Source organism: Solanum tuberosum, unplaced genomic scaffold, assembly GCF_000226075.1.
Source record: "Solanum tuberosum cultivar DM 1-3 516 R44 unplaced genomic scaffold, SolTub_3.0 scf00331, whole genome shotgun sequence".
In the NCBI taxonomy this organism is placed as follows: domain Eukaryota; kingdom Viridiplantae; phylum Streptophyta; class Magnoliopsida; order Solanales; family Solanaceae; genus Solanum; species Solanum tuberosum.
The window spans coordinates 467,373-488,044 of record NW_006239253.1 but is presented as its reverse complement, the minus strand read 5'-3'; the positions used below and the strand labels follow the sequence as shown (position 1 = coordinate 488,044).

Below are 20,672 nucleotides of genomic sequence, written 5' to 3'. Positions count from 1 at the left end.
GTCCGAACTCCATAGTCCAGACCAGAGTCCATTTCCTCACATCGACATGATTGACTACAGATTAACCCGTTTCTGACAAAACTTCGAATTTCCTCATTACAATCAGCAATTCACTTCTGCTTCCACAATTTGGTAATTAATTTTCAATTTTCAGCTTACACATTTAGAATTTCGATTATGAACACTCTACGAACCTAGTTTCATTGTTTCAATGATCCAAAGTATTTGTTAAACCCTAGGTGTGTTATACTTGTTTCCAATTTTTTGATCTCTAACTTTTTCATGTATTTTTTTTTCCAGGTGTATGCGGAGCTATGGAGATGGAATTGTTCACGGAGGCAATGATGGAAGAAGAAAACTGTTGCATTGATGAAATTAATGATGTAAGTTTGGTTATCAATGTTCTTGTTAATTGGTATTGCTATAAAATCCTTGAGTTTAGATTAAAAAACTAAATGAGTATTTAATTTCTGTTAGTTAGCCTAACTAAATATTCAGCAGTTAATGTGGTTTCTCCCCTAAAGTTTGATAAGACCAAAATATGGGTCATCATTTGCTTGTACAGATGAAGTATAATTTAACAACAACGATATACCCAGTGTAGTCACACAAAGTGGGGTTTGAGGAGGGTAGAGTGTACACAAAACCTTACCCCTACCTCAAATGTAGTCGAGGTAGAGAGATTGTTTCCGATAGAACCTTGGCTCAAGGAAAAATAGTCCAAAGCAATATCGAAAAAGAAGTAACAGAAGAATAAGAAACAACATATAATAACAAAAATAACATATAGTAATAGAATGGAAGCTACAATGAAACAATACTATAATTGAGGTGCAAGAAACAACACATAGTACCAGAAATCAAAGGAAAAGAAACTATAAGAGCAATACTACGAATGCTAATATGAACGGACAACAAGACAATACACTGCTACGTACTAACCTTCTATCCTAATTCGTGTCCTCCACACCCTCCTATCTAAGGTTATGGCCTCAGTAAGCTAAACTAGCGCCATGTCCTGTCTAATCACCTCTCCACAATACTTCTTTGGTCTACCTCTACCTCGCTTGAAACTTAAGTTACGCGGACTCTTCACTTTTGATGCTGCACCCGTGTCAGATTCTCCAAAAATACACTACTTTTGGAGAATCCGGCACACACCCGTTGACATTTTTAAAGAGTCCAAGCAACATAGCTTGAAATTATCAATAAGAAACCTTCCACACCTACGCACTAGGACATCCGTGCATCTCCTCTTCACATGCTCGAACCATCTCAATGTCGCTTCTCGCATTTTGTCCTCCATCGAAGCCGCTCCCACCTTGTGCTGGATATCCTCATTTCTAATCCTATCTTCTGGAGGTCATCCGAAACCGTTGGCCAATTTAAGAGAAAACTGCAGCATAAGAACTGGAAATGACATGAAGATCACTTTCTGGGAGGATAGCTGGTTAGAAAAAAGGTACCTTAAAAGCTCTCTTCCCAGATATCTACATTCTGATTTAGCAGCAAATGGCCACTATGGCAGAAGTATGGTCAAATCAGGGATGAAATATGAATTTTAGAAGATCCAAAGATTAGTAGAGTTCTTTAGAATCTTGGAGCAATTCAAAGGAATATCTACCTCTCAAGATGGACTGATTTGGCATCACAACAGCCAGGGCAATTTCAATATCAAAGAAGCTTATAATAAGTTCAAGCCTTTTTAACTATCAAGTAGCCGGTGGCCATGATAACTTATTTGGAAACTTAAAATACCTCTCAAAATGTCCTGCTTCACTTGGCTACTTGCTAAGCAGGTTGTCTTGACTACGGAAAATTTCATGAAAAGGGATATCCAACTGAGTCCTAGATGTTTCCTGTGAGGCTGAAGCAATGAATCACCTCTTTCTTCACTGTAGGATCACTAACATTTTGTGGAGTATCTTCATCAATTTGAAGGGCTTATATTGGGTGATGCCAATGAATATAGTCCAGTCCCTGAAGATCCAGAGTAGCTTTGGCTATATCTCTAACCATAAAGAGTAGATCATTCCCCTATGTATTTAGTGGTCTGTATGGAAAGAAAGAAATCTCAAATGCTTCCAAAACAAAAGTAACAACATCCAAAAGATGAAGATGAATTTTTTGGTTTTGTTTCAGTTTTGGTGTAAATAGGAGTATATGGAAGATTTAGAATCAATGATGAATGTTTTAGGCACTTAGTAATTTCGCTAATAGAGTTGAAGATCTTCCTGATACTCTCCTACATTTGTAATTAGTAAACCTATAACATGTTGTGGCAGGTTTGATTTCTTGGAATAGAATACAAGTTGTTACCTTCTCAAAAAAACAAAAGCAGAAATCTTATCTCTCCTGGTATGCATGCCTAGACATTCTCATTTCCACCCCATACCACAAAGTTGGTCTAATTACCATTATGTAGAACTTGCTGTTAAGTTTTGGTGACATCTTCTTATCACACAAGACGAGTGACATCCTCGTTATTCTCCCCATTCGCTTGGATAATAGACCCAAGATGCTTGAAACTTCCTCTCTTTTGGATGACCTTTGTATCAAGCCTTCGTTCCACATTAGCTTCATGCATTACGTCACTGAACTTGCACTCCAAATATTATGTCTTGACCTTACTCAACTTGAATTCCTTATACTCCAGGGTCTGTCTCGACCTTACTCAACTTGAATTCCTTAGACTCCAGGGTCTGTCTCCTAACCTTCAGCTTGGCATTAACATCGTTGTGAGTCTCATCAATCCGAACTATGTCATCCGCAAATAACATACACCATGATCCTTCATCGTGAATTTGTCTCGTCAATGTATCCATCACCAAGGCAAATAAAAAGTGGGCTTAGAGTTGATCCGAATGGTGGATCTAGGGGGAGGGAAGGGTGTTCACCCAAAACCCCTTGACAAAAAATTACATTGGATACGTAAGGTAATTTTTTTTTATGTACATATATAGATTTTGAATCCTCTAAACACAAGATTACATGCTAACTTAATGGTTTGGTTAGGGGGGGGGGATTTACCTTAAGGCTCCAAGTTCAAATTTCAACAACTATATTTCAAGACAACAGAGTACTCTGAGTCTCCTCCCACAGTCCTTACCTGAGTCTTGACTCCATCATACATGTCCTTGATCCCTTAGTGTACACCGTAGATACACCTCTAGCCTCTAGGCAACTCCAAAGAACCTCTCTTCGGATTTTGGCGTAAGCCTTTATCCTCTCCTTATATTGATACACCAATCTCCTTACGAGATGAATGACTTCTGTAGTTGAGGGCCCGACATGAATCCAAACTGATTTTCATAAATTGTCACGTATCTCTTCACCCTCATCTCCACCACCCTGTCTCAAACCTTCATAGTGTGACTTAATAGCTATATACCCCTATAGTTGTTACAATTCCGAATGTCATCCTTATTCTTGTACAACAGAATCATTGTACTCCGTTTCCATTCTTTGGGCATCTTCACCGTCTTGAGAATGACATTAAATAACTCTATCAACTACTCTTAATTTTCCTGCCTATGCCCTTCCAAAACACCCTTAACCTCCTAAACCTTTATAAACCTAGTCACATACAATACCTACCATCGCATCGCCTCTCTGAGTGATCCAACTCCTATAATGCCTTGTCCCCCCTTGCTTTTCTTCAAGAGTTCATGGAAGTATAACTGTCATCTCCGTCTAATGAGTGCCTCCTTTTCCAATACTTTGCTGTTTCCATCCTTGATGCTTTTCACTTGGTGTAGATTACCTCCCATTTCTCTCTCTAGCCTTGGCTAGTTTGTACAACTTCTTATCCCCGCCCTTGTCCTCCTATTCTACATACCGGCATTCAAAAGTTGCCGTTTTTGCTGCCATAATCGATAACTTAGCCTTCTTCCTCACCATCTTATACCTTTCCCTATTCATCTGTTCTTCCTCATGGTCTTTACTTTCCACCAACTTTGCATACGCCATCTTCCTTGACTCCACCTTTTCTTGGACTTCTTCATTCCACCACTAGTCCCTCGATGCCCACCAAAATGACCTCTCTCGACCCCAACACCTCTCTAGCCGCTTGCCTAATGCATCTAGCAGTCCTATCCCACATACTACCTGCATCCCCACTGCTTCCCAAGCCCCCATACGCATCAACTTCTCTCTCATCTCCAGGGCACTGGCCATAGTCAGGCTACTCCATATGATCTTTGGTCGGTCATCCACAACCCTCTTCTTCCTCTCCTTCTTGATCTTCAAATCCATCGCTAGGACCTAGGAGTTCATTTTGGGTCATAAGATTCTCACTTGGGATAACCTTACTGTCTTTACAAAGTCTTTTATCACCCTTCCTAAGGAGTAAATAGTCTATTTGAGTCTTAGTCACCGTACTACGGAAGGTATCCAAGTATCCTCCTTCTTTGGGAAACTTGAATTGGCTATCACTAACCCTAAAGTATGCCATCCAGGAGTGGGACTTCTTCTTCGTTCCTGTCCCCAAAACCAAGGCTTCCGTGTACATCATCATAACCCTCGGAGTTGTCGTATACCTCTCACCACCTCATCCAAAACCTCCCAAAAGTTCTTCTTATCCCCTCATACATGTTTGCTTGCAGTGCGTATGCACTAATAATGTTCAAATTAAACCCCCAATGACTAACTTATGAAGTACAATTCACGGATTAATATTTTCTTTTTGTATTACGAGTTCAAAATCAGAAACTTGACGAAGATGGTGTGCAAACTCTTGGAAGGAGAATTGAATATTATCTTAAATATGTTCAAAGATGACAGTAGATGAGCCAGACTATGTAGTTTAAAAACTAATGTCCTAATCAGTTAATTTATGAATCTAAGATTATATTGAAGATATAGGGATTTCATTGCAGGATTATTCAACTTTAGATGGTGAAAGATGTGGGATATGTATGGATGTTGTCATTGATAGAGGAGTTCTAGACTGCTGTCAACACTGGTAATTAACTAAACTTTTTATTTTGCTGACTTCATCACTCTGTGACATAATAATAGAGAAGGAAGTGACTATAATTAGGCATACATGGATGTTCAGTGCATTTTTATTTTGAGAGACCGTTGGCTTCTCACTTTTTTCCTTTTATGTGTTGTGCTCTTTCCTCTTTTCCTGAAGCGCAGTTAGTTGACTTACTTCTCTCATGTTGCAATCCATTTACTCGACCCTTTCCCTTCACGACAATCCTAAGTTTATTATTTTTATTATTTACTCATGATGTGACATCTTTTCAGCATACTCCGTCTATGTGTCTGTAACAGTAGGTGGAGTTCAGAAATTTCTATGCTTGACAGCACACATGATTTTTTTTTCTTGGGTGTTAGTTATGGTTTGTTCTCTTGGAGTAGTCGTTTTGCAGAATGGTTCAGTTTGTGACATTTCATTGTTTATCTAAATTATGATTTTCAGCATAGTTTCACTCTCCAAATCAGCTGTATTCTTGATTGGTCTTGTTGTTTATGTGACACTGATATTTATTATGCAAATTTCCAGTTCCATGACTTCTGTCTTCATCTTCTGTTAGTGCTTATGATGAGTTGTGATATCGTGGAGCTAGTTACCATACCTCCGTACCATAGGAAGACTTTAGTAAACGTTTGTGAATGTGGACATTTCTGAGATGAACATGTCAAATTTTGACTTTTATCCATCCTCTACTAGCTGCTTGCACAGATACAAATAATGACCGTAACTCATCATTTAAATTTCAGGTTTTGTTTTACATGCATTGACAACTGGGCTACCATCACAAACTTATGCCCACTTTGCCAGAGCGAATTTCAATTAATCACTTGTGTGCCTGTAAGTAACCGGATCCATTGGGGCTGCTTCACATTGTTTTTATCTTCTTTCTCAATTCATTAATGTGAGCAACAGTGTCTTAGTTACATCCTTATCTTTTAGCACTTGCTCTTTCTTTGCCGATGGTTCTGAGGTTTTTCTCCTATCTTAAGTCATTCTGAAAGTTTCGTTTTTTTTTTTTGATAAATGGTATTGTTGTATTCCTCAGCATTCAATCCTGACTACCTCCAAAAGTGTTACATGGGGAAGTAAAAATAGAATCTAGATTACAGAGAGCCTATGAAATCTACAAGATTTTCTGTTTCCTCTATACAGTTTCCTTTACACCAAAAAAACAGTGTGGATAGACAGTTCCCTTTCACAACATGGATGGACTTTGATTTGTCTTCAAAGCATCTCCCATTTCTCTCCTCCCACACTGACCACAAATATGCTGGATGGGATTATCCTCTACCACATCTTCTGACTCTTGCTCCCCTTTCTTCTGATCCAACAGCTTATTAGATCAGCTGTATGCTCAGGCATTGTCCATTCAGTCTTGGTGAGAGAGAAGAACATATGCCATGGTTGAGCAGTGACTTTACAATGTAGGAAGAGGTGATTGTTGGTCTCCCCAGTTTCATTACACAAGAAGCATCTGGTCACTACTGTCCTTCGTTTCTTTTGAAGTACTTCATATGTGAGGCAAGCCTTTTTGACCACCAACTATGAGAAACATTTTATTTTGGTGGGGGCTTGGTTCTTCCACAGCTTTGTGTTCACTCCGTGAGCTATGCTATTTTACTTTCGTAATTTTGATGAAGACAAACAAAGTTTTGTTGCCGGGACATTTTGTAAAATTATATTATAAGATCTTCAAGGAGCCCAATTAATTCTTACCAATTTTCGTGAAGGTATATGATACCATAGGGGGCAGCCAGACTGATGAGGATTTATATACCAGGTATGGTTGTCGTGTTCTTATCAAACTTATATCAGTCCACTACGTCTTTCAGTGATGGTATATCCATTACTGAAAAGAAAGATTCAGTTAAATTCATTATTTGTTAATTTGATTGGAGAAAAGAATAGAGAACCATCTAATTGGCAGAACCACTATCTGCAACTCTACATTTGATGTAAGATGCAACACCCAAAGGAGGGTTGTCAGTGAATGTGTGCTCTTGAAATTGTTCGAGTTGTAAGATTGAACAACTTGGAATGTGGATATACTAGCCAAAAATAAGGACAATGCGAAGAACTTTAGAGAAATAAAGCCAAAAATGAGAGAATCTGAGAAAGCCTCAGTTTGGCTGGTTCAAAGGAAATCTCTTGGCAATCACAAGTGAAATATCTTTTTGAAATCCTTGAAAGCACTACCTATGTATTTCTCCACAAATGTGAGAACTCGAAAGCCTCAGTTGTGTTGGTTCAAAGGAAATCACATGGTAATTAAAAGTGAATTTTTTTGCATCTTTTTGCAAATGCTGAAGACCCCATCTGTATATTTCTCCACGAATGTGAGAACTGAAGAAAGCCTCAGTTGTGCTGGTTCAGAGGAAATACTCGGCAATCAGAAGTGAAATTTAAAACCGTTTTGCAAATCCTTAAGATTTGCACAATTCCTCCCTCCTCAAAATGGACACCAAAGATTTTCTACAGTTTGTGTAGGCCCTTTTCTTGTGCTTCATGATTGTACACAGCTGACCTAATGATGATCTGGAATACTACAAAAATTTACTTATAAGCTCTTCTGTGTGCATGTTTTTGTCTTTGCTAATGGCATATGACGGTGTGTTCCAAACACTTCCATAAGGCTGCATATTTGCAGCTCGTATGATGCTGCAAATGTACACTTGCAGATGACTTTTTCACTATCATCAGAAATCTCAACTTTCTTTTTGAAGCTGATGCTGAACTTTTTAGATTTACTGCAATTGATTCTCGTACTTGCTATTTGAATTGCTCTTGCAGGTTTCTGTGTCATTTATTGTTCCTCCTTAGTTTGAAAAGTTTGGATCTTGAGGTTCAATGTTGTTGAGTATGCCAGTATGGAAATGGTGAAAGCTTCTAGCCATAGTCGAGTTTTAACATTTAACTTCATAAAATTTCTTCTGAGATACATTGTCCAAAAAAGATATTTTCTTCTTGCAGTACAGATCTTCAATCGTATATCATGTATATCTTCTGAGAAAGTTTAATTTAATAATGCTCATTCTCTAGCAGTGGCTTGATTAGTTATTATCTACTAGTAAATTGCAAGCAATTACTATTGAGTTTAACTCTCTGATCTTTGCAGAGATGATGATTGGTCCATTGAAGGGAAGACTAATACTCTTTCATTCCCATCATACTATATCGACGAGAATGTGAGTTTAACATGTTCCAGTGACTGTGAATAGTTGTTGTCCAGCTTATTTACTGGCGCCCCAAGGCCCAATCTCTAAGGGAGCCATACCTGTATAGCCTGACATAAAATAAATACATTGTGAAATCTGATGACTTTCTTTTGATCAACTCAGAGTTGTCCTTGCACATAATAAATTACTCATGAAATAGCCTCCTTGGTTCTGTCTTAACCCTTTTCCCGAATCCTAGTTTTTTCTCTTGTAAAGCTGTGTTAGTTCTTCACTTCTTTGTCATGCAACATACTATCTGTTCTCATTTCGTTTTCCCATGCTTTCAGATGCTAGCATTTGACTTCGAACAAAACTCTATTAGGCGAATGTAATAGTTTCATGGTTAGAAAAGCTGAGATTATATTTCTTATGGCATTCATTGCCGTCATATCATTAAGATTTCTTGTATATTAATGAAACAGAGTTTTGCTAGTAGTGGTTGTCTCTTCTTGGAAATCTTTGAAATCTTGTCGATTTTTGGGGTTTCGGTGACTATTTTTGTCATATTGCGTTCTTATCTTGGAAATGAACTTTTTGTCTGTAATTACTATGCTTTGTCTTTTCTAGGCAGTTGTCTGCTTGGATGGAGATGGCTGCAAAGTTCGAGCTGGATCAGTTACAAATGAAGGAGATCTGAATCTTGATACGTCAATTGCTTGTGATTCATGTGATCTATGGTATGGTAATCAATTTTCTTACTCTAATATTGACTGTTTTAGTAAAATAATTGCCAACTGATAAGTTGATTAATTCTATGTTCTGTTTTATGTGAAAAGATGAATACAGCCCTATGTTATTTTGTTTTCCTTCTCCGTTTTCCTCATTGCCTGTTGAAAGAATGATTGCCTTTGTGTATATACGAAGCACTGATGGAACAGAATGTTGTGATGTATTCAGAAGGTTTGTATAAAATTGATAACATCATAGTTATGGACCTAAGATGCAGTAAGGAGAGTGATCTACAGATGGATGGTATAAGCTTTGCAACATGGCGCATTTGATGAGAGCTTGAGAAGTACTGCATGGGCTTCGCCAGACATACTCTTTATTGTGGAATTTCTTGAAATATTTTACATAATCTACAATAGTTTACTCCATCCATCTCAAAATTTGGCCTACTTTGCCTTGCACAATGTACCCAAATGGATATTCTTGTTGCCTATGTTAGACTGTTCCACATTGGTTGCTGGAATCGACTGTTGTCTCCTCATATGGTGTTGGGGAATCCTAATCTCATGACCTAGAGTTGAGTTCAACCCAACATCTATTGCGCTTAGGATGGTAACGGAGACAGACCCATCTAAAAGCCTGCAACATGGCGCATTTGATGAGAGCTTGAGAAGTACTGCATGGGCTTCGCCAGACATACTCTTTATTGTGGAATTTCTTGAAATATTTTGTATATTCTACAATAGTTTACTCCATCCATCTCAAAATTTGGCCTACTTTGACTTGCACAATGTACCCAAATGGATATTCTTGTTGCCTATGTTAGACTGTTCCACATTGGTTGCTGGAATCGACTGTTGTCTCCTCATATGGTGTTGGGGAATCCTAATCTCATGACCTAGAGTTGAGTTCAACCCAACATCTATTGCGCTTAGGATGGTAACGGAGACAGACCCATCTAAAAGCCTGCAACATGGCGCATTTGATGAGAGCTTGAGAAGTACTGCATGGGCTTCGCCAGACATACTCTTTATTGTGGAATTTCTTGAAATATTTTGTATATTCTACAATAGTTTACTCCATCCATCTCAAAATTTGGCCTACTCCATCCATCTCAAAATTTGGCCTACTCCATCCATCTCAAAATTTGGCCTACTCCATCCATCTCAAAATTTGGCCTACTCCATCCATCTCAAAATTTGGCCTACTCCATCCATCTCAAAATTTGGCCTACTCCATCCATCTCAAAATTTGGCCTACTCCATCCATCTCAAAATTTGGCCTACTCCATCCATCTCAAAATTTGGCCTACTCCATCCATCTCAAAATTTGGCCTACTCCATCCATCTCAAAATTTGGCCTACTCCATCCATCTCAAAATTTGGCCTACTCCATCCATCTCAAAATTTGGCCTACTCCATCCATCTCAAAATTTGGCCTACTCCATCCATCTCAAAATTTGGCCTACTCCATCCATCTCAAAATTTGGCCTACTCCATCCATCTCAAAATTTGGCCTACTCCATCCATCTCAAAATTTGGCCTACTCCATCCATCTCAAAATTTGGCCTACTCCATCCATCTCAAAATTTGGCCTACTCCATCCATCTCAAAAAATAGTTTACTCCATCCATCTCAAAATTTGGCCTACTCCATCCATCTCAAAATTTGGCCTACTTTGACTTCTTGCACAATGTACCCAAATGGATATTCTTGTTGCCTATGTTAGACTGTTCCACATGGTTGCTGGAATCGACTGTTGTCTCCTCATATGGTCTTGGGGGAAATCCTAAATCTCATGACCTAGAGTTGAGTTCAACCCAACATCTATTGCGCTTAGGATGTTAACGGAGACAGATGTTATTGATGCGTTTGTCGGGAAACAATATTACAAACGCAAGAATGATTAATATTTCTGAATTATTGTTTTAGTTGTTTTAGTCGAACATAACTTCCTGAGTGGATTTAGGATTCTTATTATTTTAGTTTTATAGGACTTTGTTATTTCTAATTTATTAGGACTCTTGCTATTGTAAACCTCTATTTAAGAGAGTTGACATTATTAATAAATAAGTTGGATTTTATCAAGTTTCAGAGATTCGGAACTTTCTCAAACAAGTTCCCAGGTCTGCAATTCCCTGAATGAATTGCAAATTTCAGCAATCATAGGCAAGTCAAGGAACAAGAACAGGGGCATAGACCTGTCTATTGGACCTGACTTTTCAGTTAATCGTCCAACGACTCGATCCAGAACTAGGGACCATAACAACAGACCCATCTAAAAGCCTGCTTATGTATCTTCTAAATGATGTTATCACTTTCTCCAGCAGTGGGGTTTTCCTTTACTTTTCTCCGACTGTATACTTAAACTTAGGAAGTGCTTCATGCAGCTGAAGTTCTTAATTTCCCTGCTTTTTTTCAAGGGTTTCTCCTCTGATTGATTCTTTGCATATATTTGAGTAGGTATCATGCCTTTTGTGTTGGATTTGACCCTGAGGACACTTCTGAAAGTACATGGCTATGCCCAAGGTAAGCAAACATGAATGTTTAGTTCCACATTCTTTGTTTATGTGTATTTAGCAGCCACGTGTTTTTTTTTTGAGACTACGCAAATATTATGATGATTTGTATTTAATTACTGCAATTATGCCTAGGATACTTATAATTGGCTAGGGTTTGTAATCATGCCTAAAATCATAATTTGTAGTTTATATTTTTTGAATAAGGTAAAGTATATTTATTACTAACAATTGGGGAAACCCTGTATACATGCAGTATACCAGAAAGAAGAGAACCTACACCAAAATATGGTTCTCAACAAAAGAGACCAATCCTCTATACCAATAGGGACCTCTTAAGTACAGCAAAAAGAAACTAGACAGTAGACAGAGTAGGCCACTTTGCAAGCTTACAAAAACTTGTTCCACCCCTTCAACTGCCCTCCTATTTCTCTCTTTCCAAATAACCCACATAGTTGCTAAAGGAATCCCGCTCTCCATGCCCTGGGACTTCTCTTCCCCCTCCATTGAGTTCAACTTTACAATGCCTCCTTCATTGTGCCCGACACATCATCCATTGCTTTCCAAACAGACTCAGAACCACCTGCCATAACCGATTAACCACTTTACAATGCAATAGTAGATGATGTACATCTTCACCTGAGCTTTTGCACATAAAACACTAACTGACACAAATGATCCTCCTCTTTTTCAAATTTTCAGCTGTCAAGACTCAACATCGCACCCCATGCCACTAACCATGCGAAAAAACCCACCTTTCTTGGTACTCTAGGAATCCAAATAGCATGTGAGGAAATATACATTCCTCTCTCACCAATAAGCTCTTGTAATAAGATTTGACTAAAGAATCCATTTCCACTCTCCCACCACCTCCCTGCATCTGATGTATTGTTTGGTGTGTCCAACCCATACAGCATCTCAACCAAATTATGAAATTCTTCTATCTCCCAATCCTGCAGGTTTCTTTTGAATCTTAAATTCCAGTGAATTACCCCTCATGAGACCTACAAATTTGTTGGAGTGTCATCTCTCTGACAAGATACACTATATATGTTAGAGAAGGCTTCCTATCATATAGTTTGTATAATCTTTTTAATTTACTAAGAATGTCCAACCATGTTTGAGGGAATAACAGAGTTTTACAATCTTTTCAGTCTATTCCATTTAATTGTGCATTCTCAAGTTCATCAAAGGAGTAAACTTTAGCATAATGTTTGTTATATCAAGACATGGATCTTTCACAAACTGTTGGATACTATGATGTAGATTGAGCAAGTTCTCCTTTATAAAGACTATTGAGCGAGGAAGTAGAAGATTGAGCTGTACCCTTTTTAGCTTGTGAATTTCTCTAGCCAAAACAGCTTCTACAAGAGTTTATGTATAATGAAGTTAAACAGATGAAGCTGATATGTAATCAATTTGGCCCTTCAGATCATCCCAATCCGTTTTTTCATGAAAGAATAAAAACTCATAAAGGTGACTTCACATTATACTAGACAGAAAATTAAATTTGGATGTATTGTCATTGGTTTCACTATCTCGAATTACCAACTTGTAGATCCTTCTATTAAAATTCCTTACAAGTCTTCGGATTGAATGTATTTTTACAAGTCTAGATATATAACATGCCTATAATATTCAGGATTGGTTAGGATCTGTTGTCTTGCCCAGAATTGTACATAAAATGTGTAATTTGCATAAAATACCACCTCTAAAAAATTCCTTCTTTAAATGCCTTCGACATAGACTTTTATTAGTCAATGCATCTTTGGATGGAGGTAAGTTGATATTTTCATCTTGAACACCTGCTGTGGTTCTAAACATAATTCTTATCGTTATCTCACTGTGCAGATGTGTTGACAAGCTACCTGAAAAGTCAGGTCCAGAAAATGCCAGCAATAACTGTTTGCTTGAGGCTTCTTTTTCAGGGGAAGTGTCTGTATCTGTTGCTGATGCTGGTGAGACGGCTGTTGTCGTCTCAATTATTGAGAGGAACAATCAGGGTGAAATACCAGGCAGAAAACTTTCAAATCTAGATACTAAAGAGGCTATAAATACTGTCATTTTGGTCCCTGATCCTGTTCCTGATACTCCCAGTATAGAACTGTCCTTGCGACAAAATGAATGTCCAGATTCTGCGCAGTCTGCTACCCCTGCGGATGTGAAGTCTGATGCATCAACGCAGTTATTTAATAATGAACTGATTCAACCAAATCTTGATCTTCATCTGGGATTGTCTGAGAACTCATGTTCAGCATCTACTGGTATGCTTACAATGTTTCGGGAATTTCTTTTGTTCCTTTGGATTGGGAGATCTATCTTAAGCTGGGGCAGATAAAATAGCTAAGCTATTAATGTTCTATGCATCTCCAGTAGACATAACAAATATGAAGGTAGCTGGAGATCAAGTACTTCAAGCTGCACGACCGAAGAATACATCAGAGTGCCTTCGTCCAGGTATATGACCGTAGGCTGTAGCAGACAACTTTTACAAATATTGGATGAGCATTGTTGCTTCCTGAAAACTGTTAGTTCGTTATAAACTTTATTGAGATGTACATACATGCTTGCATATTTTTCTTCTCTGAAGTGTTTGCTGTTGATGTGTCAGGTGAAGAAGTGATGCCTGATAAGAACGAGGACAAGGTTGTGGCCTCCAGTCTAAAGAGAAAGCGCAGAGAAAACAGGTATTATGCAATCAAACCTCTTCATTTGATTTATATAGGATCATTATTTCTGATTATCTGAAGGTTTAAATCCTGATGCTAGCATCCAGTCTGACAAAGTAGTAACATCCTTTGTGATGATCTTTGTTTTACATGGGTTACTTAAGTGGCTTAAGCTCAGTTGCCAGTGACTAATTGACAAAACGTGTGGGCTAATAGTTGTGCATCATTTGGCATGACTCTCCTGAAGCTGGATTTGCCCCTGTAATACATATTAGTAAAATTGCGATGTTCCATGTGACTGAAGTCACTGAACAACTTTGATCTTTTTATTACTATTTAGGAAAGAGAAACTAAGGATAGACATCGAATTGTAATGCATCCTCATATTTTTTGTGATTGGTATATTTAAACATCTAGATATTTCCAAATGTTACATGCAGTCTGCTAGTTGCCTATTAATTTTCTTTTTCTTTGCACTGGTTGGAACTTCATTTTTTCTTTCTGTAAGTGATAAAGGCATGTCAAGTCCTATTAATTGGCCGGAAAAGCTCAGACTCTTCGGGGACCTGACCTGGGATTCTTTTTGAAACTTCTTGCACACTGATAAGATCTTAATTGCCTAATCTGGTATTTTACTATTCCATATTTATTTACCTAATCAATTTTTGAAAATGATTCAATGTTTCTTTCCAGTTTCCCCATATTCATCTGTATTGGGTTCACATAAAATATAATCCTATGAAGCATGAGTCGTAAGTAGCTATCACTAGTCTGTTTTGTTGTCATGATAAGCTAGTCTTCTGGAGATATAATAATCATCAAGTGTTATAGAAGTTAAGCTCTCTAAATAGCTACTATCATTCTATCTGAAACCTGGTAGAACCAAATATTCAACAGCTGCGACATTCTTTATTAAGTTTGCTTTTGTCCTTTCATTACTATTAGGTTTGCTTATAGTTCTGATAGTGATTGCAGAAATACTCATGATGGAGGCATTAGAGCCAAAGCTGAGCTTGCCTATGATTTGAAGAGAGTAAAAATTGAGGGAAGCAGTGAGCAAATTAATGCAAAGGACCAACCTCCAGTATCTGCTTCAGACAACTCCGATAAACCTCGAGTAATAATCTCGAAGGACAAGAAACTGAAATGTAAACCTGAAAATAAAGATCTTCGCTCTGACATAATGAATATAGTTAAAGGAACAGGTCGTAAAACTTTGAAGAAGCTTGCTCATAGCAACCAGGATGGAATGTCCTCTAAACAAAGAGAAAGCGCAGCTCGCCTAAGGGTTAAAAAGATCATGCGGAGAACTGGTGATGAGGACTCATCTGTGCTGGTTGAAAATCTAAGGAAAGAAATTAGAGAAGCTGTTCGTAACAAGTCTTATGGGGATAAAGGGGAAAACCAGCTTGACCCAAAACTTCTGACTGCTTTTAGAGCTGTTGTGACAGGATCTTCAACTGAAACTAAGAAGCCTTCTGTGGATCTGAAGGCAAAGAGGTCACTGTTGCAGAAGGGAAAAGTACGTGAAAACCTAACCAAAAAAATTTATGGTATTGGAGGAAGACGACGGCGAGAATGGACTCGCGATTGTGAAGTAGAATTTTGGAAATACAGATGCTCAAACATGTCAAAGCCTGAGAAGATTCAGACGTTGAAGTCGGTTCTTGACCTCCTGAGAGATGATTCAGAGAATGCAGCGACAAAGCCTGTGAATGAAGGGGTAGGAAAGTCTTCCATTCTTTCAAGGCTATATTTAGCAGATAATTCGGTTTTCCCAAGAAAGGAGGGTATCAAGCCTGTCTCTACCCTTACTGTTGTTGCTGATCAGAACAAAGAAAATGGATCAACATCAAACACTTCAGCAACATCTTTTCCTAGTCCATCCAATATAGTTCCACCTGCAAATGTGGCTTCTTCCTTGGAAATTAAGGGGGTCAAGATAAGTGTCCCGACCACTAAGGCGGATAATACCAGAAATGTACTTCCAATCAAAGGCACTGATAGGCCGTCTACATCAACCTCAAGTGGTTTGAAATTGGGTACCAAGGAGGAAATAACAGTAAAATGTGATAATACAAGGAGTGATAAGAGGAAGTGGGCCCTAGAGGTTCTTGCAAGAAAAACAGCAGCAACAAGCAAGAGTGGAACCCTGGAAAATGAAGAGGATAGTGCAGTGCTGAAAAATAATTATCCTTTGCTGGTATGTTAATATTTTTTCCTTCTGTACCGTTTGTTTGCTGCCTATTGTTCTGCACCTGCTCATTTCTTGTTTCTAAATTTTTGAGCAGGCTCAACTACCGAAAGATATGCGACCAGCTTTGGCACCCAGTCGTCATAATAAAATCCCCATGTCGGTCAGGCTGGTAAGCACTGTCCTTTTCATTTAAAGTTTTTTCCAAGTTACTCGTTCCCCAGGGTGACAATTTGTTATTCTTTTCTCTTTGATATTCAAGGTGTTAGAATGTTAGAGTAAGGCCTGATTTATTTGCACTTGGTGAAGGTCTTAATCTTAATTATTGAGATCTCAGTCATTAAGTGTGCATCTTAATCATTAAGTGTGTTTGTTTTAAAATTCACAAGCACTCAAGGGTTGGGTTTGGACTAGATATGAATGATTAAGATCTATAACAAAGTTTTATTATAATTAAGATGTGTACTTTCACCGATCGCCCACAACCACCATCACCGCAAATCACCATCTCCCACCACCACCATCCTCAACCACAACCACTATCACCACCACCACCACCACCAATCACCATAGTCAGTCGTCACTACCATTAACCACCATTTACGATCATCATCACCAACCACCATTACATCCACTAATCACTACCGATGATCACCACCATTAGCCATCACTATATTTCCTTAGCTAAGTATACTAGGCTCACTCCTACACGGAGGTGGAGGTGCGTTTAGCTCTTGAGTTAGGTGAAAAGCTGGTTGAGTGTTTCACCTTCCACAGATAGCTCCAGTTCAGACACCAAAACATTAAGACTCACGTCTTGTCACCCATTGGCTTTGTCTTGAATGAGACAACACGAAACAAAAACTGTTTCACTTAATTGTAGTTTTTTCAGTTCCTTTGTCAATATAATTGTTGTTTGTGTCTATAGTCATCATTCTTGAATTGAATACAGTTTCTTTTTTTCTTCATTTGCATCTTCCTTACTTAAAGCCCACACTTCATTCGTGCTTTGCGCTTAATGCCGGAAAATTCACAACACTTCTTTTTCTTGTTGTTTTTCATCTGCTTTACACTCTATTGAAGCAGCGAGGCATTTGCTACTGAAAGCACTATTGTGAAATATGTCTCTGTATTTTGCTTCCTATTTGGTCTTTGATTCTCAAATAATGGATAACCCTGAACTCCTAGGAGATGGCTATATTATCTTAGGTAGCTAATTATTCTCACACTAGATATCTACATTATCACCACAATTCCGCCAGCATCTATTCCATATGTTGATTGACCCTTGTTTATCCTTCACTTGTCATAATAGGATCTATTCAAAGTCTTATCACTTTGGGTAGAATTGGAACAATACAGAATAATGACATCAAAATCCCTAGTTAGTATGTTGTTTATTGGATTACAGATTGATAAACCCAGAGATGAATGGTGCAGCATTTTTATTACATGTTACCTTTCTCAAAAAATAGTGCAGTTTTTCCCTCTATAATATAAACAGATATGAATCATAGGGGATTTTTTTTCTTTATAAAATGTTATCCGTCTTTAATCAGTATATAGCTTCCACTTCAGAGGATTTTCTCCTATTAACGCAGCAAATCACTCTTCTTGGTTATATATCATTTATCAAATTTTGTCCACTACTTTTTCTCTCAGGCTCAACTTCACCGTCTCACTGAGCACCTTCTAAAGAAAGCAAATCTGCCAGTTATGCGCAGAACAGCAGAAACAGAACTGGCAATTGCAGATGCGGTTAATATTGAAAAGGAGGTTGCTGATAGGTCTAATAGCAAACTAGTATATATAAACCTCTGCTCTCAAGAACTGCGCAGATCAGACAATGCCAGTAATGTTGGTGTTGCCGAGTCAAGTCCTTGCCAAAATTCAGAAGTTCTCACCAACTCATCAGAAGAAGTAAGCGATATCGATTCTTCTGATCCAGCAGTCAATGAAGCGCTAAGAAATGCCGGACTTTTGTCTGATTCACCTCCAAATAGTCCAAGTTGCGTTTTGGAGGAAGTCAAAGAGGAAATTTGCATATCAAAAGAAGTTGAAGATCATGGGCCAGAGAATGTGTTTGAAGTGGATGATCCTCCAGAACTTGATATATACGGGGATTTTGAATATAATTTGGAGGATGATGAATTTTCTGGTGCTGGAACTTCAATGATCTCTGTGCTGCAGCCAGAAGAATCTAAATTGAAAGTTGTCTTCTCCACAATCAACCCTGTGGGATCTGATGGCTCTTTGGAACTTCAAAATCTCGAAAAACAGGACATTCTTGAAGGTCCTGTAGACACATCTTCGTTGAGTGGATGCGAAACAAGTGGTGTGGTTGGAAGCTCAACTGCAGCTGACCAGACGGAAAATTGCCTTGGTCATAGTTCCCCTGTTGATGAAGACCTCTCTGTTGTAGACTGTGAAGAGTTGTACGGACCAGATAAAGAGCCGCTGATTGAGAAGTATCCTGAGATGGCATCAGTCAAGCTTGATGAACTGGCTATGGACAATGAAGTTCAACAAATCAATGGAGTTGATGAATCCAAACAGGCTTCAGAGTCCTCAGAACAGGGAAATGGTAGCAGCTCCACTGCTTCCAAATGCCCAAACTCACCTAACAAGCTTGCCAAAAGTGAAAACCTACAAATCAACAAGAAATCGAAATCTTCTGCTGACAAGGAATCAGGCAGCAATAGCTCTGTATCAACGAAGGTACTAAATGAGCACTTACTTTCGTGTTTTATCAGGGTTCACCAACAATTAAGGGGAATATTCCCACGTTTTATCTTCCAGTGGAGTTGAAAGTAGTCTGAGTACTAAAGACTCATGTAGCATGTCGATATCTTCTTCCTGGAATGTTTGTTCTAATTAAATGATATTCTGGCAGGTCAAAGCATACGTGAAGGAGCACATCAGACCACTGTGCAAGAGTGGTGTGATCTCTGTTGATCAATACAGGTGGGCTGTGGACAAAACTACTGAGAAAGTCATGAAGTATCACCCAAAGGACAAAAATGCTAATTTTCTCATAAAGGAAGGAGATAAAATTAAGAAACTTGCTGAGCAATACGTCGAGACAGCTCAACATACAACAAAATAAGTAGCTTCCTACTGATAGTTACGCGATGTACAGCATTTGACTCCTGGCTTTTCTTTCCTATTCTTTTGCATATTGCTTCTGTTTTTTTGTATTTGTACTGAAGCTTAAAAAGTTACACTAGGGGACTAGGGTGATGTAGCTGTAATTTAGTCTGAGTCCCAACATCTAGTGAATGAAACGACTAGACATTTTCTTTTAGATCATACACTAATTTTAAATGCAGAATGCTGCATCATTTGGTGGTAACATACATTGTAACTATTTCTTAGTTTGTATAAAGATAAGAAAATATAGAGATTTTTTTTTTGACGACAAGGGAAATTCGCAACCGCTACCCTTTGGTGCACACAGGGCAAAACCTCCACTCCTATGCAATAGCTCGCAAATCACATAGGAAAGGTATTTGTATGTTTTAGCACGATTAGGAAGGAAATCATTTTTTATTTTTTGAAACAGTCGTATATGACTATATTCAATCATGACAAATATTTTAATGTCCAAACGACCGTTTGGGTGAGTTGTCAACATAATTTGTTTGTCACTATAAGTCCCACGTTTTGTTTGTTTTAGTCAATTCAAAAATTTGCTATACCTTTTGACTTTGCGATAATATTTTATTGTAAAAAACTGATGAAAAAACCAACAAACAATATATTAAACTTTTTAAAATAATTTTTCATCAAAATTTTAATTATCTCAAGAAATGGGTCCAGAGTAAATTGGTCAAGTTGATTTAAATATTAAAGTGGTTGAGTTTAATTTTCAAAATAAAATAATATACGTAATCAATCATAATTCTTAAATAGGAAAAAGAAATAACTACAATGTTAGTTTGAGGGATATTTTTGAGCCAACAAGAAATAGGTTGGAATATTTTTGGATCAATAAATAAATGTAGAAAGATACTTGTAAATCATTTTCATACGTCGAACTTTTTTTGCCCTTTTTCTGTTCTTTTGTTATCACTTTTTGTAGATATGATTATAAATTTTGACTGTCATTATAAATTACAAATTAGGAGGCATTTTTTAAATACTTAAATATGTTACTCAAACCACTATGTAGGAGTAGGGTGTACATGGCCAGATTGGTTCGGGTTTTTCAAATATCAAACCAAATTATTTGTGTCAGATTTTTAAATTTATAAACCAAACCAAACCAATAAAACTCGGGTTTTTCAACCTCGAGCTTTTTCGGGTTTTTCCGGTAAAGTATTCATACAGACATATAATTTACTTGTACTTCAAATATTTCTTTAGTCCTACCAAAATACAACTATCTAAGGTGTTTCTTAAAAAAATAACACAAAATATGATA

General features: G+C 37.8%; 1 protein-coding gene across 4 annotated transcripts; it reads left to right on the top strand.

The window, feature by feature from the left end:
- On the top strand, positions 1 to 19,652 carry LOC102581149 (uncharacterized protein At4g10930). Of its 4 annotated transcripts, none has more exons than XM_015314964.1 (15): positions 1 to 132; positions 301 to 383; positions 4,878 to 4,963; positions 5,731 to 5,821; positions 6,715 to 6,764; positions 8,100 to 8,169; positions 8,767 to 8,876; positions 11,331 to 11,396; positions 13,238 to 13,650; positions 13,760 to 13,843; positions 13,998 to 14,073; positions 15,022 to 16,258; positions 16,347 to 16,421; positions 17,912 to 18,967; positions 19,143 to 19,652. In XM_015314964.1, exons 2-15 carry the CDS (start codon positions 315 to 317, stop codon positions 19,353 to 19,355), a joined length of 3,696 nt encoding a protein of 1,231 aa, XP_015170450.1. In that variant the 5' UTR covers positions 1 to 132; positions 301 to 314; the 3' UTR covers positions 19,356 to 19,652. The 4 variants fall into 4 exon arrangements, with proteins under 4 accessions (XP_015170450.1, XP_015170448.1, XP_015170447.1 ...); XM_015314962.1 differs by lacking the exon at positions 1 to 132 and adding an exon at positions 148 to 221 and having other exon boundaries at positions 13,763 to 13,843; XM_015314961.1 differs by lacking the exon at positions 1 to 132 and adding an exon at positions 148 to 221.
- Positions 19,653 to 20,672: the final 1,020 nt, after the last annotated feature.

Coding starts and splice junctions, on each gene's coding strand:
- LOC102581149 (XM_015314961.1), top strand. Junction 4,964..5,730: donor CTAGACTGCTGTCAACACTG/GTAATTAACTAA, acceptor TTTAAATTTCAG/GTTTTGTTTTACATGCATTG. Junction 5,822..6,714: donor AATTAATCACTTGTGTGCCT/GTAAGTAACCGG, acceptor ATTTTCGTGAAG/GTATATGATACCATAGGGGG.